This window comes from Aythya ferina (assembly GCF_964211825.1).
Source record: "Aythya ferina genome assembly, chromosome: 6".
Lineage (NCBI taxonomy): Eukaryota > Metazoa > Chordata > Aves > Anseriformes > Anatidae > Aythya > Aythya ferina.
Window position 1 is genome coordinate 16444164 of NC_140303.1, and position 17928 is coordinate 16462091.

Below are 17928 nucleotides of genomic sequence, written 5' to 3' on the forward strand. Positions count from 1 at the left end.
CTAGTATAGATGCATGTGCAGGCTTCTGGTAACATGCTGCCAAAGAGCAATTTCCCTCACCAAACAAAAACTTGTCTTAGCAGACTTTGTACGTGGTAGCCTAGTGCTAGTGAGGGATTAACATGAGGTTAAAATGTAGGATAAATAAAGAGAATAAAGGGAAAGCCCTGCTTTTCCTTGTTGCTGTTCTGTGCTATTTGAAGTTCTAGACAACAATTAAGTAATACCTCAATTTTAATCAGATTTCAGTGAAAGAAATGCAAGATTTTGAGGAGGATGTCTCCCCATGTACTCAGTGTATGTGGCAGGGTTTTGGTAGGGGAGGGGAGCTGACAGGGTGTCCTCGGTGAGAACAGTACAGAAGCTGCCCCATGTTAGATAAGAGCCAGTTCCAGATGGCTTCAGAAGGGACCTGCTGCTGGCCAGAGCTGAGCCAATAAGCAATGCTGCTTGCACTTGTGAGTGTATTTAAGAAAGCAGAAAAAAGATACTGCACAGCAGCTGGGAGCGAGGAGTGAGAACGTAGAGGAAAAACAGCCCTGCAGGCACCAAGGTCAGTGAAGAAGGAGGGCAGGAGATGCTCCAGGCATGGAGCAGCAGTTCCCCTGTGGAGAGGCTCCTGGCAGAGCAGATTGTCCCTCTGCAGCCTGTGGTGTATCACACCAGAGCAGATCTCCATGCTGCAGCCCGTGGTGGAACAGTTGGATATGGCCTGCAGGAGACTGCAGCCCTTGGAGAGAGCCCACACAGTAGACTCTGGGCCAGAAGTGCAGCCTGTGGAGGCGAGCTCACAGAGGAGCAAGAGTTGCCACCTGTGGGTGACCCATGCTGGAGCAGCAGGACTGCACCCCATGCTACAGACCCATATTGGAGCAGCTCTTGAAGAACTGTAGCCTGTGGGAAGCCCCCAGAGGACCAGTTCAAGAAGGACTGTGTCCTGTGGGAGGAACCCCACGTTGGAGTGGGGCAGACAGTGACCGTGAAGGAGCGATGGAGACGAACCATTCAGGACTGACCACAGCCCCCCATTCACCTGCACTGCTCAGGAAGAGGAGATGGAAGAGGATGGATGGGAGGAAGGCTTTTTTAGTTTGCTTTTAGCTCTCACTGCTCTAGTCTGTTAGTAGTAGGCAATAAATTACATTAATTTCCCTTAGGCTGAATCTGTTCTGCCTGTGATAGTAATTGGTGAGTGATTTCCCTCTCCTGATTTCTACTTATGAACAGTTTTTCATCATACTTCCTCCCTCTGTTCTGTTGAGGAAGGAGAGTGAGAGAACAGTGTGTTGGAGCTTAGCTAGCCATTGGTGTGTAACCACCGCACCCCATGAGCAGGTTGGGTAATGTTTGCTGCTTCTGGCAGGGATGAGTACCAGAGCAAGGAGCTGCATCTCTTCCCTAATAAACTGTTGCATTATCTAGTAGCTACTGTTCAGAAGCACTGAATTCCTAAAATGATGTCTTCTGTTAAATTGATTTTGTTAAAACAATGCCTGTGCTGGCTAGGTGATGCTGTGTTTTTCCCTGAAAAGTACTGCAGTGTGAATTTCATGTGAGAAATTAGTTATAATGGTTCAGAAAGTACTCTGTATGGGTATAGCTGATCCAGTAGGGGACAACAACTAAACCATACTACCCAGTCATCTTATGGTAGAAGCATCTCAGTAAAAACAGAAACTTTAGAGACTCAAATCATACGTGTATTCAAGAAACCTCTTGATGGTTCAGTCTAACCCTTTTGGTTCTGCAGCAAACTGAGACGGGGTGACCCATTTACAGACACGGAGTTCCTCCACTCCCCTATCTACAAAAGCAAAAAGAAGATCAAAGCCAAGGAAATGACCAAGAAGATCAAAGAGGAAAAAGATTTCTGAATAGTGTACTGGTGCTAAGGCAAGCAAACTGATAACAAGGGGGGAAGAAGGAGCCAGAAGTGAAATAGTGGTTAATTGGCAGCCATCAAGCTCCTGGCTTGTGTATCTTTGCTAGAATGTATCTAGTATTGTGTGTATATTTTTAAAAATATAAATAAAATCTATGTGGACAGTATAAAAAGCTTTGTGACATTTGATCTATCTCTGGTTGTCCCTGTTTCTCCCCCCTCTCTGCCAGTCCTCTCTTGGCTCAACACAAGCCAGGAAAGAATACACCTGGGAGGGGAGAGCTCATCTTCTGGCACTGCAGATACCACAAGACTGCTGCCTGGGGTTTCAAAAGAGTGCAGCAGCCTGGGCTTTGACAGCAAGCAGAAGAGGAGGCTAATGTACTGCCCAGTGTTACCTCCTGGTGGAAGGTGGTTTCTGTATGGGCAGAAAGTTGCTGGGGAATCATGTTTAGGATTGAATGCTAAAGCATTGGACAGCCCTAGAAGTCAGAGCTCTGCTGCTCTCAAAGGGAGCCATGTCAGAGAACTGATGTACATGTATTTGCTTTCTGAGGATTTGCATATATGTGGAGTTGAAAACAGCCTTCCACCACCAGTCTTAAGCATGAAACATGTACACATCTAACTACATCAGTGTCAGCCCTAAAGGTAAGTTAGGCCTTACTTTGCTTATGGACAACTTTTTGCTGGTGCTCACTGCTGGGACTGTTGGTGCAAGGTGGTGTTAATGTTAGTGAGAGCCACAAGGGTCCAAGAGCTCTGAGTTTGCTGGTACACTGCAAAGTAGATGATCACGTTTCATGAAATCCTGTACTGTTCCATTGCACACTGAGTGTCCACTGACCTCCAGCTCTTGATGTGATAGAATCTACTGGTGTTTAACTTTGAAGGCTATTGATGTTTGAGTGAGTGATAGGGAAAAAAAAAGGAACATACTAGTCATAAAGGAGAGAGGGAATGAGTATCCACAGAAGCAGGAAAAGTAGTCCCTCATTCTCCGTGGCAGAGCAGGCAAAGCTCACATTGCCTTTTTTTCCCTCCTAATGCAGAGGCAATACTGCTTGCTCTCCTCAGTACTACAGCAGCACTCTTCAGTTCATGTAGATAGATTGGGTCCTGCTGTACCCTATGGAGTCCTCCAGAAGGTGGAAATTTTGTGTTGATGCAGAAGGAAAGCTATACTGTCAGGGAATTAAAAACAAAACAGAAGTATAAGCTTTAATTCCCCTTCCCACTTAGTTTGTTCTGTTCCCTGAAAAGGGCTAAGATTCTCCCTGTGTTCTGTAATGCCAGAGGCTGGGTAGGAGCTAGTAAGTAACAAGACAATTTGTCAGAGGTGCTGCTGTATTATGACCCATCTGATTGTGGCGTGCTACTTGTGCCCGCAGGCAGGTAGGCACATAGATCAAGATATTTCTGATGGATATTTCCATTGTCTCAAGAGTATTCAGAAATAACTTTTCTAGGTGCACTTTTTACATGCTGTTGTTAATAACAGACTACCACACTGAGTGTTGTGTTCATTCACGCTGTGGTCAGTGACAGCTGCTAGTAATTGCAGAGCTGTGCTTCAAACACATGCTCAGCCCTAGAGAACTGTTAATGCTAGCTGATTCAATTTGATCAATTTTGCATTTCCATCCTAACCCACACTTAAGACACCCTGCAGCTGACCAGCTATTTTATCTATAACCAGTTTCTGATCTTCACTGAGTGGTGATGTATTAATTTGATGCAAGTTTCACTTATAGAAATATTTCTATCTGTTTTCATTGTAGCTATATGCTGGCTCTGAACAGGAAGTCTACTTTGTTGGCTATGTCTGTATGATGCTGGCAGCAGGACATAACAGAAAATGGGGAGTAAAACTTGTGCACTAGTATTTGTATGTCACTGCTTTGTAACAGTGCTCATGTTAAGAAAAATGGGAGGTAAGCTCTGCAAGTCTGACTTCAGCTACATCCTCACTCATTCCTGCTGAGTTCACATATTGTCTTTCTACCTGTCACCTGGCAACCACAGTCAATGTAGCATAGACAGCACTGCACCTGGATTAGCCATGAAGATTGGTTTGAGCTCAAAACCCCTTTTTCTGTACAGCCATTAGCCTCCCCTTTTCATGTCATAGTTAATGAAGTCTCTGGGAGAATAGACCACTTTTTGTTGTTGGGAACTACCAGCACCCTGTAGAGATTAAGTATTCTTAGAGGGGCTACTTCGTTTTTATCAACCCTTTCTTTGGGGTCCCATGCTAGTTGGGTATAAGGATGGGAATATAGAGCCACTCTGGGTGGTCTTGCATAGACTGGCACCCCTCTTGCAGGCTTCACTGCATTTTTTTTTTTTTTTTAAGAAGATTTAGCATATAGTGAGTGAGGCTTTCAGCACTTCAAGATTAGTTTTACAAGGGGCTCCTTCAAGTCAGGTGTTTGTTGGTTACTTACTGTTGTAGGTAGGCCTTTTTGTTTTGAAGGGTTTGAGTCCTGCTTGGGGACCTGCAAGGAATAAGCCAGCCAGCCCTGTGCTCTGCCTCCAGCAGCATGGAGTTGCTAGCCTGTACTTACCAAAATGGTGCTCTTAGGCCCAGGAGAAAATATCAGTGGAAGGGGTACTTTTAAGTTCTTATGTACTACCTGATGCTTACCCCCCACCTTGCAGCTGACATATGGCCATCTCAGTCACAACAATTAACTTCTCTCCCTTCTTGGAGCAGAGTTTTATTTCATGTTTGTATCACATTCTGATGGTCTATCCTAATATGCACTTTGCTGAAAGGTACTAGAATCTGTTTCTGAGGTAGAATTTGGCCTGTAGCTGCTAATCACACAAAGGAAAGAGAAACAAAGAATGTTAGTTAGCTTTTATTTTAGTCTGCACTGAAATATTCTTTAAAAAATGGATGGAATAGTTCTTCAGTCATAATCTGACCTGCTTTATCACGATAAGAAGTAAGAGTCCAGACAACTGGAAAAAAGTTTTGCACCGTTATGAATTACATGGGAAGGGAGGAGGGAACAGTTCCTATGTTCACATCCAGTCAGACAGAATATAACAACACATGTACTGTATTTAGGACACTGCAGCATGGTTTTATTAGGCTCTTAGCCTATAGGGTTTGTTTCCAGCATTTACTAAGTGCTTCTTTCCAAAATGCTAGTCCTCATTTAAGAAATACCTTGTAATCAGGATACTATGCTCCAGTTGGCACTAAAAATATACATTAAGAGAGGGGCTGCAGTGGAGCTGTGACAGTCCTGTGAGCTCATTTATACTCAGTGGACACTACTGGAGCAATAAGGACGGTTCTGGTTTCTAAGATCTGTTGGACAGTAAGTCACTGCTGGTTTGACCAGAGGTGTGACAGAGACTGGATTGCAGTCTGAGAGGAAAGGAGGGGAAAAAAAAAAAAAATCACAGAAAGTCAGAGAAGAACCTCAACTCTGCTATGAATGACATAAGGAATCTAGTCCCACATTGAACTTGAACACTACCACATTCAGCTGCTTAGAAAAAAGTAAGGCATAGCCTAGCAGCTCAAGGGGTTTAAGAAAACAGTATCTTTTAAACATTTAAAGTTTACATTTTTTTGTCTAGTATTTGAAATGTTACACAATAGTGATACAGTGTCACTTAAACCACAGTATATGTGGGAATTTCCTTGTTAGCAGAGCTTGAGTAGAACCCATGCCTTAAAGTTTGGGCAGAGAAGCTAGCTTCCCCTTCAAGTTTTCAGCAAGCTTGTCCATGAACTCAAAAGTGTTCAAGTAGTCAGAACGTGTGACACTGTGGGGGAAACAAAACAAGACAGGCATTAGTTATAAAGCTTGTCACTTTGAGCACTGAGCTAAGACTGGTCAGAGGGGTGTTTAAGCCCTTCTCTGAAACCAGCAGAATCATCTGTTCATCAAGATGTCTTTTTTGTGAAAAGGCTCCAGAGAAGAGGTAGCTAGGTGGTAATTTGCAGTGAAGCAGGTATTTATCCTAAGAAATGGACAGGATGACATCTAACCAATGCACCCAGACTTCAAAAAAAAAAAAAAAAAAGGAACAGCTAAGAAACCTTTATATTATTTCCCCCCGCCAAGCACTTGTCATAAGAGCAGGGGCAGAGCAACCTAGACACTAAGCTACTTGGGGCAGGGAGTGTTACATGCTCTCTCTGTATAGCATCAGCTGCAGAAGAGCCCAGTTCTGTGACCAAGCACCTGCAATTCCTCACCATGTCCACTAGTAAAACAACATTCCAACAAACATCAAGTAAAACCAAGCCCCTTCCAAACAGAGTTGATTACTTCATTTACTTACTTAGGTAGGCCTTTGATACAGGCAGCAAGGTCTTTTGTCATGAAGCCTGATTCAATGGTCTCGATACACACTTCTTCCAGGGCAGCTGCAAAGGTCTTGAGGCTAGTGTTGTTGTCCAGTTTAGCTCTGTGAGCTAGTCCTCTTGTCCATGCAAATATGGAGGCTGAGAGAAAACACTAGATCAGTGTTCTTCTAGAACTCCTTAGATGTTGTACTAAACATATGTGGAACTGTTATTTTAACATTAGTAACACTGAAAACAGAAGGAAGTTTGGTGTTCTCTTTCTTATTACCAAACTTTCCATCTTCAGCTAGAAAAGCAGAACTTGGAAACTATCCCCTACCTCCAATAATCTCCTCTGTGTATCTGCTACTTTACCTTATTTTGTTCCTTCCCAAGTCAGAATGAATGACCTGTAAAGAGGCTCTGATTACAAAGAAAGCTGCCCTCATGACAGAGAACTTATGACAGCTGCCCTTAAGACACTCTTCTTCCTGGTATTACATTACATAGCATGGTCCTTGTGCAATTGTAGAGGACTCTTCTCTTCATATACCATTCTAGTTGCATTTACACTTTAAGCATGTACATGGCTTAGAGAATGGCTGGGTTTTATCTGAGCACCAGGGAGGGGAATGGCTGGGTTTTATCTGAGCACCAGGGAGGGGAATAAAGTAACTAAACAACCTAAACCTTAAGCCCTCTGTGGTTATACACACATTATTTGGGGAAGAGCGAAAGCATGTTTCAAATTTTATGCTTATGTCTAGCTCATTGCCCACAAACTCCATTCCAGCCTGCTTTGGCTTGAGGGATCTCCCTAGTAGACAAGTGCATTATGAACTACCAGTGTCACTACTACTAGTGTTAGGCTCTCCAGAAAAGATGTTCTTATACCAAAAAGGTGTTTTTATACCAAACCTGTTCTTTTATGTGTAGAGATCAAAGGGCACTGAAAGGCAGCTCACCAATGGGGTTAGTGGAAGTTTCTTGGCCTTTCTGGTGCATGCGGTAGTGACGAGTAACTGTGCCATGAGCAGCTTCTGCTTCAACAGTCTTGCCATCAGGGCAGATCAGCACGCTGGTCATCATCCCCAGGGAACCATAGCCTACAGGATACATGGCTCAAAAAGTTTAGTGTCTCCTTCAGAGAGCTTTATCTAAATTGCTCTTAATCCCCCCATCCTACAAAACTCTCGTAGCCTTGCTGTATTCATCAACAGCAGAGCTGCTGCTGCAACTGACTGACTAGTTTTGACTGTTTAAAGTTAGACAGCTCATCAGAGCAGAAAGTACTGCTGAACCATGAGATAAAGACATGTAGACATTCTGTCCCACTTCAAGAACATTAATATTCTCACCTTAAGACTTTTTTTTTTTAAACTGAAAAAGGGCAATCTGAGACTCCTAAGCAAGCAGCATTCATCTGACAGTTACTATCTCACCCAGATGGGATAGGAAACGAATTTGGGTTCTGAAAATTTTCTTGCTCGTCTGTCTAGCACCTGCCAGTATGCTCACCACTGGTCAACCATTAGAATAGAACACATCTTGGTTATTATATTGCTAGGAACTGCCATCCAGTTAAGAAATACAACTAAATACATGGTTTGCATTCAGTGGATTTTCTTGTTAAAGTGAAATCAGAATTGTTTGCTTTTTTGATAGCCACAGGTGTGAAGTTTCCAAGACCCAACACCACATCTTGGGCCACTACATAAGATATGACAAAGAGACTGCTACTGAGTTTACTGCAGTACAGCACAGAAAGCATCTCATACCTTGTGCAACAGAATCAGACTGCACATCCCCGTCATAGTTCTTGCAGGCCCAGACAAAGCCTCCTTCAGATTTCAGGGCCTGAGCAACCATATCATCAATGAGCCTATGTTCATACCAGATCTTCTTGGCTTCAAACTGGGACTTGTATTCTCTAGGAAACAAAACCCAGAACACCCTGATATATAAAAACAAGCTGCACAACTCATGCAAGTAACTGTGCATAGGGGCGAGTTAAACAATGCTGGAAGAAGTGTGCGTCATCTTTGCTTTTTTCTTTTTTCTTAATTGTTATGGTCAGTGCAAGTCTGTTCAGAAACATAGAAGAACCAATATGGAATCCATGGCTTTCTGTTAGAAGAGATGAACACCATAGCCTTAAATAGTAGTGTGTCCTGCAGGACATGGCAGACTGTGACAGGGAAGGCGCACAGACCCCCAAAGTAATTAACAGCAACAGCTCATAAGACTGCAGAAAATGTTTCTGCTACAGAATGACACACTGTAGTAGGAAGTTAGTAGGAAGTAGACAACCACCATAATTACCTGTCATAGATCTCTTGGAAGATGTCTTTGAAGCGGCCATCGTATTTCTTCAGGATGGTATTCTTAGTGCTCATGTAGAGAGGCCAGCCTTTAGACAGCGCCATTTGGAAGGAACTGTGGGCAAAGTCCTTGATAGACTGGTCAAGATTGTACATTCCCATGGCTACACCACCACAGCCTGTTAGCAGAGAGAGAACAGATTTCAATTGGATTTAATTTTGCTTAAGAATTCGCCAGTCTTATGGCAGGTAGGCATTATTCCCAGATAACAGTTTTCATTTTAATGCTGGTTCTTTCAGAACAAGATTCACTTTGCACCATCAGCTCAAAGCTGGAGCAGTCCCGTGGATAAGAAAGGTTCTTGTTTTAAAGGTCATAGTATTAAGATGTACTTAGCTAATACCCTTAAGATGCTTCTACCTAATCCACATCTAAGAAGCAAAACTGTGACAGGAGTGAGCATGCTTGAATTTCTACTAATGGGATAAATAATGGAGACTGTTTTCCATTAAAGCAGCAGGAGGAGGTTTGGAGTAGGGGACTCAGTCAAAGCTAGAAGTGGGTTTGCTCCCATCAGGCTTCCACTACACTGCAGAACTAGCTCCAGCAATAAGAGCCTGCCTTTTTTTTTTTTTTTTTTTAAACCCAGCTCAGGTAAACAGGCCCCCACATGCATTCCTGCCTCTTTGTATGCATGTGTTTGGCATACCCTGCAGCTTTGTTTCACCTGCTCAGGCTCACTTCCTGCAAGTTGTGGAGAGAATATACCAGTCATCTGGGTGCAAGGTAAAGTCTCCAAAAGAAGACTGAGGAACCATCAGTGTTCACATGACTTAGACTGTATAATGCATATGGATTAGCAGCCTGAATGGGAGTGCCTTAAACTTACAGCCCAGCTCACCTGGGGGAAAGCAGCATTCAGATCATGTGAAAGGCTGGTTGGGGGAGTGAAGGTAGGGTCTGGGGCTTAGTGACAAAGCTTTGTCATCTTCAGAACAGCTTTTTGTGCTCTTAAGTGAAAAAGGAGCTATGTTCTTCATTTCAAGCATCTTACTATTGTCACTTCTGTGGTTTGTTGTGCCTTTATCAGGGATCTTTGCTCTGGAAACAATCCAGGTTTATTTTACTTTGATGTTGTGAAAAAAAAAACACCTTTGTTTTCGATCTGTCCTTACCTCCAGATTATTATATGGATATGCATGCTGGATAAGCCTCCTCTGGCTTTTCCCCTCTTTATCTGCTTGCCAAGATAGCAAGGTCATTTAAGTTGGTATTGGCAGGGAATGGAATTCTTGCTGTTACCAGTGAAAATACATGTTGTCCCCCTGCCTCAGTCAAGGGCAGAACAGGGTCTGACCAAAGACTGTTGCCTCAGGAGCCATGATTTCATAGGTAGCTGGACAACAGCTATTACGTTTTACTCAAATACTTATTTGCATATAGGTAGAAAGCTTGTTGCAATCATGCAATCCTACAGCCAATTAGAGCCTCTCAATCCAGTGTCAGGGTTGAAGATATTAGTATAACGATGGGACAAGCTTCCTTTATGCACAGTGGAGGTGTGCTGGCACAGCAGCTGCCTGTGGGGTGGGGAACTCCCCCAGAGCAACAGCAGTAACTTGCTGTGTCTGCACTACCTTGCTTTCTGCTTGCTGACTCAGCACACCAGAGCAGTGAATCAGTCCAGCAGCTAGGACTGCCAGACACCTCCAGTACAGGCTCTCCAGTCACTTAGCAAATGAAAACATATTAGAACTGACAGCGAAGCAGGTGAACTCTGGGTGAGAGACTGCAACAAGAGACACTAGAGATTTGGTTTCCTGTGAGCAAGAATGCCAGAGAAATCAAGCATTACATACAATCAAGTAGTAGTTTTGGGACTTGGTTCCCAAGCTAAATGCATACAAACTAGGATTCTGTGTTGTCTGCGTTGTTTACATGGACATATTAGGTCTTTGCAGCTAGAAATAAAACATTGCACACTCACATACACAGGTCAGCATCAGGCTTCAAATCCTGAACCCTCTGATCACTGAAAGGCAAGATAGATGGCTGATGTGATGTTTTCCTCAGTCCTGCCTCTGAACACCATGGATTCTAGCAAGGTGTATATAACTGTTTTCACACAAAGCCCAGTAGTGTCAGCACTCCCCCTCCTGAGACTAGCAACGCCTACAACCAGCACAACATTGCCCAAATGCCTTTGTGACTCCATCTGTTAAAACACAGAGCCTACACATCCAGGATCACCCTTGTCAAATCTCCTTTCTACCTTTTAGAGTTATTGTCAGTTCTCACTTCTATTGAGAAAGACTGCTTAATAAAGAAGGGTACAAACTGAAAAGGTGTATAGAGCCCAGCAAGACAAACTAGAACCAGGAAGAATTGTACCTGAATTGTTCTTAAATACTGTTCCCCTCGGGTCAAACACTATTTAGCAAGTTTCCCTCTAATCAGAGGTAAAAGCATGTTATTACCAGAGTCATTATACAATAACACAGCAGGTGGCCAGTCTAGTACAGTTGGGTATTTGATGTGCTGCTTTGATCCCAGGAAGATTTGAAGTAACTTTCAGTACTTCCCAGATGAATAACAAAGGCTCTAACCTTCTCCTACCTCTGCCTCCTGAAGTCATATTGTACCATCAAACATATCCAACTAATAACTGAATTAAGCCAGAAATACCAGTTCCAAGGAAAACAGGGGTAGTACCTACTTTCAAAGTTATGGACCAGATAGGTGATTGGTTTGCCTCCATCTCCTGGAGTGTATGTCATCTCTACTTTTCCAGGCCCAGGTACCACAAAATCCGTTGCTCTGTACTATAAAAATAAAAAAATAAAATCACCACGATTACTTTATGTATCAGGAGGACAGAGCCATAAAGATAATGAGGGTAGGGTAAAGATGTAGAAATAAACAGTTGTAAAAAAAAAAAAAACAAAAAAAACCACAACAAAACAAAGGGCATTGAACAGGCTGTTATTTACTCAGCCATGTGTTCATTGGACTATCCTACTGGAGAGGAGAAAGACAAGAACTCAAGAGTCTGCCTGTGTCAGAAGTGACTTTCCTCTTCAGGGGAAAAAGCTTGCAGATTCTTGAGCTCCATCAATTGTCAGAGCATTTATTTTTGCAAATGCATAGAAGTTTTAAAGTGACAAGTATCCAGAGTGTTGTGTCGTTTTTGAGTAGAAATCTTTCTTTCTCCCCTCCAAGCTATTCATATCCCAACTGATCACAAGAATAAAGAAAAATCATACAGCATCTAAACAAAAGCCACTACTTCTATCCATTGTATGACACTTATAAGGCCAACTTGTAGTAAGAATTCTTGGAGTTCTGTAAATTGCTACACATTTTGCTCCTTTGAGCTGCACGGACTCAAGAGCCAACAGGTACTTCGAGTTTTTTAAGTGGTGTCTCATCTTTCCAACTGTCCAGAAGAGTACTATTTAAGGTCACATTTCCTTGAAGTCTATCATCCATTTTCATGTAGTTTCCCTTTTATGAGAAAATCTGTTCCTGTAACTTCAGAACAGCTCAAGAAGTGTCTTGCTAGCATGTCCTTCACATTATTCCTTCCATTTTTATCTTATACCTTGGCAGGGTATTAATCCTCCCCTTCAATCCATTGTTTCTCATTATTTTGACCTTCTCAATTATTCGGTACTGTTAAGTATTTTGGGCCACATTCTTTTCCACTGTCGGGACTCATTTTACCTTCCCACCCCAGCTAATCTTACAGCTTGCCCTCAGTGTTGGATTTACTCATTTAAGCAGTTGCCTTTTCATGGAAAACTTCCCTTCTGTCATGCCTGGCTGCTTTACAGGGCATCATTTCCTAAGGATAACAGTATGGCTGATACTTATCCTCTGGACTGCCCAGAGGCCACTACACTGAGTGCCACACAACTTTTCATTGCCTTGTACTACCTCTGCCAATGGACATTTCCCTCCTTCCATTCTGCAGCCTGATGTGTCTACTGTGAATACCAGCCCTGCAGGAGCGCTGTCTGAAACCCAGTTGTTGATGTCAAGCTTAAGAGGCAGAGCACAGTTTAAAAGAAAAACTGTGTAAAATAACTTCTCCCATTTGAGAAGTCACTCAGATCTTTCACCATGAGCAACATTTGCCACCAGGAAGCCCTTATGAGAAGCAAAAAGATGGGCTGTGTAAAGCATATTTTCTAAAGGCATTTATATGTAGGGAGGAGGGTTCTGTAGAGGTGAAGAAAACAGCTTAGAGGAAAGGAGTTGTATCCTGCATTTAGGTATAGCCCTGTCTAATCCAAGCAGGGGTCCCTGAACACTGTTTGTTAAACAGTGCAGCTGTATAAACAAAGGCATGAAACAGACTCTCCCACATTTTGTCAGGTGCTGTATCAAGTGCTAGCAAGTACCCACTCCCAAGTGGACTGCAAGGGATAAAGCAGCAGCACAGGGATATCTGAGTGCTCTGAAGCTCTACACTAGTTTAGGACTAAGGCTGTTTGTATAGCAAGAGAAGAGGGGGTAAGCACTGAAGTGACTCACTTGATCCCCATAAGCGTGACGGCCAATGACAATGGGTTTTACCCATCCAGACACCAACCGAGGGATGTTCTTGCAGATAATAGCCTCCCTGAAGACAGTTCCACCTAGGATGTTTCTAATTGTCCCATTGGGAGACTTCCACATCTGCTTCAGCTTGAACTCCTCCACTCTTTTCTCATCAGGAGTGATGGTTGCACACTTTATGCCAACATGGTATTTCTTTATGGCTTCAGCAGCTTCCACGGTCACTTTATCATTTGTAGCATCACGATGCTCAATGCCCAAGTCATAGCTAGAACAAACCCACAAAGACAGTCAGAATTGCCCAGGGCATTGGTTCACATCCAACAGGAAAGAAACCAGACCCCATAGTTCCAGCACTCTTCCCTAACTGAAGTTATTTCCCTTCCACTCCAGCAGCATTCACACTGGAAGAACATAGAGGCTGGTGGGAAGGTGGACAAAAAAACAACAACAAAAACACAAAAAAACAAAACAGCTTCAGTTTATGTCTGAGTCTCTCTTCCAGTGTGGGACATAGCCAGTATCTTCTTCGCCTTCCCTCCTAGGCTTCCTGACAGTGGAGCTTCCAGCCTGGGTTTCTCATGGCACGGAACAGCACAATGCCCAAGTGAATATAGGCCTTTGTTTCAAGCCTCGTACTGAGGGTTTTGGCTTCCTTTATATACTGAGTGTGTGAAGCAACACCAGGCTTCAAATTGAAAACTGCTTTGACAATGGACCCACAATCCTGCTCTGGCAGCACAACTGCTGAGAGTCCCCTCAAACAGTCAGAGGAAGCATGTTTCCTCCACTGTTTCACTAGCTTTTTGAGAACAATGGGTGCCCAGTGTGGGCTAGTCCTGAAGCATAGCCAGCTCTACACGAATCTAGCTACTGTGCCAGCTCAGCTGGGGGTCTGTTTTGCCTCCTCCCACCCCTCTTTGAAAAGGGAGGTTCTCCAGTCTGTGTGCATGTATTATGCTGCTGAGTTCCTGTTTGTCTGGGTCTCAACACCAGCAAGAAAAAGCCTGATGTAGGTGGCATACAAATGACATCAGGAACAGGGGAAGAGGTCAGACCTGTGGGTTTAATAATGGCAGCTACCACTGAAGGCCTTTTTCCACACAGCTAGGAGCAACACAGCTGGATATTTATCTAATAATTATAGCTCAGAGGCTAAAAAGGAAAGGAATTGTTTATTCTGCTTGACCAGATGCTGTACATAGCACGCATGTCCTTTTTGCCTTAACAGCTGTATTTATTTTTTCCAAAAAGGAAGCATAGGACAGCCTAGGTTCAGGGAATAATTGCAAGTTGCTCACACTGCCAGCGGCAGAGGTCAAGCTTAGAGACAACATGGCAGAATTTGTGCCCTACAGCTGCCCTTTTGCCCTCTGGGCAGGTCTCCAAAAACCTGCTCAGAGTTCACAGATGTTAGGCTTCAAGCCAAAGAATGGCTGAAAAAAATAATGTTTCTAATTTTTTAGGCTGCAGGAAACCATGCAGGCTGCCCAGGTACTGGAAAGAAAAGACAGAGGAGATGAAGACGCAGACCATGGCCATAAGGGAATTTCTTAGAGGCACAGCAGAAAACAGGTAATTCGTTATTAAACATTCACTGCCTACTGCTGTGAAGAACCCCCAAAGGTGCTGCCAGTGGAGAGTTAGCCAAACTATCTTCATCATGAACCCACATTTTCCACAGTACTTAGTGAAATTGGTCCTTTAGGTAAGCTGACCAGGAAGTCAGCTTGGAATTCTACCAGTGTAAAAATGGGCTAGTAGCCTCTCTGCACTAGTGCTGGAAGAGCTACAAGTCTCTCAGTGATAAGTGAAACCTGATGAATGCTTAATGACACATGCAAATTGTAGCACCAGTCAGCTGTATGGCATAAAGAGCAATTACCTGTGCAAATCCAGATCTACATAAGGAAATATCAGCTTTTCTTTAATTAGATCCCAGATGACCCGTGTCATTTCATCTCCTTGCATCTCCACAACAGAGCCTCCTTGGATTTTTTTAGACATCTTTGTCTGTAGTAGATTAAATAAAAACAAAACCAAATCTGAGTTAAAATACACCAGTGATATACCAATACATGTACCCTGTGCTTTTACAACACAATGACTAGAGAGGTACTAACACTGCATACAGGACCTCTCCTGAGGTCTTGAGAACAACTAACTGGTATTTTTCTTGAAGCCACAGCTCCCAGACAGATCTACCTGGAAATAAAATAAAAAGATTAACAGCTGAGAGTCAAGGGCCTGTGTTCTGAGCTTTAATTATGGCTTTACAAGGGAATTGGAAAGCATGACCAAACTGCTCCCCCCAAATTCCACAGAAATAGATGAGCACTTTTTAAGATTTCATGAGTTCTAGTCCAGTTGCCTATTTTCCTCTTTTTTTTTCTGGAAAATGGTTGTTAATGAGCATATATTTTAATGACAGTTCAGATTACTGGCACTATTAATATTAATACATTATCAGATTCTTTATTAGCTTCCTTCCCCAAGGAAGATAGAAGCAGGTACAGAAACCCAAGGGCCACATCAACAGTACTCGCTCCTGGCAAGGTTTACTTCTGCTGTAAAAATAAATACCAGACTTTTTTTTTTTCCTGCATGGTACAGAGGTTTCCTAAGATATTTGTTCAGGCTTTAAAAAAATCAACCCTGAACTCTACCCTTCCAGTTGCACTTTGATCCTTGACAAAAAACAACCTCACAAGCCACTGGACTTTCTTAACATAGTGCCCGGCTTTCTAACATCCATAGTTTCTTGATTCTTAACTCTGATTATGCAAGAGCTATGACTTGGCATTTTCTTCCTCCCAAGACAGTCCAGTTCTTGTATGCAGCTGCTAGGATAGTACACTGAGATACCAAGCCCTTGCACCTGGATTTACAGTCTCACAGATACCAAGGCCCATGAATGGCTTTACCTAGATGAATAGACCCAGTGTTCAGGAGGGCTCCTAATTCTGGATGCAGTTATTCAGAGGTAAAACATTTGTAGTGCAAGGGCCCCAGGCTAAAAATGCCTGGGGAGACTGCTCCCAACAGCAAGAACTACAATGAAAAAAAGCAAGCAAATACTCAGTAACTCACAGCCTCATATTGCTCAATTTCACATGAGCACATAAACTTGAAAGAATGAACTAGTCAGGCACTTTTATCCCAGAGGAAGATAAAAATCTTGGCTCATGTTAGATCTTTCTAGTCCTCATGGAACACTAACTTGTTTGCTCACACGCAGTGCCTGTACTCAGTTTATTTATGCAAGTATTTCATGCCTAATTTTCAGTGATGACAGCTTAAATAGGGACCTTCTCACACTCCTGTGGCCAAGGCACAGGGTTACCAGCCAGGAGACTTCAGTTTTGCTCTTGGCACTTACACATTTGGAGAAACTTTGGTGATTCATTTAAGACAAAATGTACACCAACTCTCACCCACCAGGGCTTGTTTTGTGGTTTGATCCCTACTTAAGCAAGGCAAATCAGACAATGTCAGTCTCCCCAGAGCAACAGGTTTTGCAAAGCTAGCTTAGGACCTACACAGCAGCATTGTCACGAGGGGAAGACATGGTACACGAGATGTGCCTGCACTTGAGATGCACACCTCCACCAAGATGTGGAAATCGCAGCTTCTTTAGCAACTCTGCCAGTGCCGTATGTGTTCGTCCGATCACGGCAGCAGCACCTTTCCTCCCCTGCAGCCCTTGCCCTGCGTACAGGCACAGCCCTGCAGCATCCTCCTTCCCCTGAGCGCCGGTGCTGCCGTGCCGCCGGCTGCGCTTCCCCAGAGCACACCCTTCCCTGCAGTGTCAGTCGTCCCCTTGGATTTTGCACTCTCCAGCACTGCCAAAGGTCAGCAGGGTCCTTTCCCCATCCCTCCCCTTCTCAGCCATTTAACCAGAGCAGCTAAACACCAGCGGGTAACAACCCCCGAGCTCCCCTGGGTCTGCAGCGGGGCCCACAGCCGGCAGTTTGCGATTTCGACACCTCAGCTCCCGGCTGCAGAAGCCGTCTCCCGACCAGGCCTGCCCGGGGGCGAGCCGTGGCGGCTGGGGCAGGCCCTGCCTGCACTTGTCTCCCGGCCCCGGCCCCAGCCCCAACCCAGCCCCAGCCCACCGGCGGCGGGGCGAGGCCGGGCCCAGCGGGGAGCGGCGCCGAGGGGCGGTGGCGGATGGCGAAGGGAGGATCCGCCCGCTGCGGGTCTCCAGCCCGCAGCACCAAAACAAAAAAAAACACAACACAAAAACCCGAAAAACGCCAAGCCGCCGTTCCGGGGTCTCCCTGCGGGGAGGGGACACGGCACACCCGGGGGGCGAGGACAAAAGGCACGGCCCCGTCCCCAGCCCCCCCTCCCCGCTACCTGCAGCACTGCCCGGCTCCTCCTGCGGCGCTCCCAGCGGTGCGGGCCCGGCCGCCTGCGGAGCCTCTTATGGGGCCGCGCCCCCGCCCGGCTCCTCCTTGCTGCTGCTCCTCCTCCTGCTTCTCCTCCTCCTCCTCTTCCTCCTCCTCCTGCTCCTCCTCCTCCTGCTGCTCCTCCCGGCGGCGGGGCGGGGCCCGCGGCTGCCGGACACGGACACGGCCCCGAGCCCGGAACCGGCCGCCCCCCGCCCGGCTGTGCGCCCCGCTGCCGGGCAGCGCCTGCCCGCCCCGCTCCCTGCCCGGTCCAGCCCAGCCCTGCCCGGCCCAGCCTGCGGGCACAGGCGGCACGGAGGCCCGGCGGGTGCCGCAGCGCTGCCCCCTGCCTGCGGGGCCGGCCGGGGGGGCTCGGCGGCCCCGTCCCGCAGGTACCCGGCCGGGGGCGGGCGGGTCGGGGCCGGTTGGCGCTGCCTCGGCCGCCATCGGCGGCGATCGCG

At 45.2% G+C, this 17928-nt stretch overlaps 3 protein-coding genes across 6 annotated transcripts in view; 2 read left to right on the forward strand and 1 right to left on the reverse strand.

Annotated features, from left to right (window-relative positions):
• LOC311439295 (uncharacterized protein) overlaps nt 1-5324 on the forward strand; it is a 35447-nt gene extending 30123 nt beyond the window's left edge. Inside the window, exon 9 of the mRNA XM_084524810.1 lies at nt 1751-5324. Within this exon, the coding sequence (XP_084380936.1) occupies nt 1751-1874 (124 nt within the window). The 3' untranslated portion in view covers nt 1875-5324. The remainder of the gene's footprint in view (nt 1-1750) is intronic.
• On the reverse strand, nt 4731-17564 carry IDH1 (isocitrate dehydrogenase (NADP(+)) 1). 3 transcript variants are annotated; one of them, XM_084524814.1, is made up of 10 exons: nt 17436-17506; nt 16001-16127; nt 14962-15089; nt 13053-13344; nt 11233-11338; nt 8517-8694; nt 7973-8124; nt 7160-7300; nt 6191-6353; nt 4731-5668 (listed from the first exon to the last, which is right to left on the reverse strand). In XM_084524814.1, the coding sequence occupies exons 3-10, from the start codon at nt 15081-15083 to the stop codon at nt 5575-5577; spliced, it is 1248 nt and encodes a 415-aa protein (XP_084380940.1). In that variant the 5' UTR covers nt 15084-15089; nt 16001-16127; nt 17436-17506; the 3' UTR covers nt 4731-5574. The 3 variants fall into 3 exon arrangements, with proteins under 3 accessions (XP_084380940.1, XP_084380939.1, XP_084380938.1); XM_084524813.1 differs by lacking the exon at nt 16001-16127 and adding an exon at nt 15200-15281 and having other exon boundaries at nt 17436-17501; XM_084524812.1 differs by lacking the exon at nt 16001-16127 and having other exon boundaries at nt 17436-17564.
• A 102-nt stretch (nt 17565-17666) lies between these two features.
• Nucleotides 17667-17928, forward strand: part of PIKFYVE (phosphoinositide kinase, FYVE-type zinc finger containing) — a 61517-nt gene continuing 61255 nt past the window's right edge. The window contains exon 1 of one of the 2 annotated variants that reach the window (XM_084524824.1): nt 17667-17859. The gene's annotated coding sequence lies outside the window, so the exon portion shown is untranslated. The remainder of the gene's footprint in view (nt 17860-17928) is intronic. The other variant, XM_084524821.1, reaches the window with a different exon arrangement.

What these genes read in the sequence shown, in the direction of transcription:
- IDH1 (XM_084524812.1), bottom strand. Translation starts at nt 15,083, where the DNA reads ATGTCTAAAAAAATCCAAGGAGGCTCTGTTGTGGAGATGCAAGGAGAT. An exon ending in TTCCAAGAGATCTATGACAG is followed by an intron (nt 8,125 to 8,516) that starts GTAATTATGGTG and finishes TTTGTTTCCTAG; the next exon opens with AGAATACAAGTCCCAGTTTG. An exon ending in GTCTGATTCTGTTGCACAAG is followed by an intron (nt 7,301 to 7,972) that starts GTATGAGATGCT and finishes TGTATCCTGTAG; the next exon opens with GCTATGGTTCCCTGGGGATG.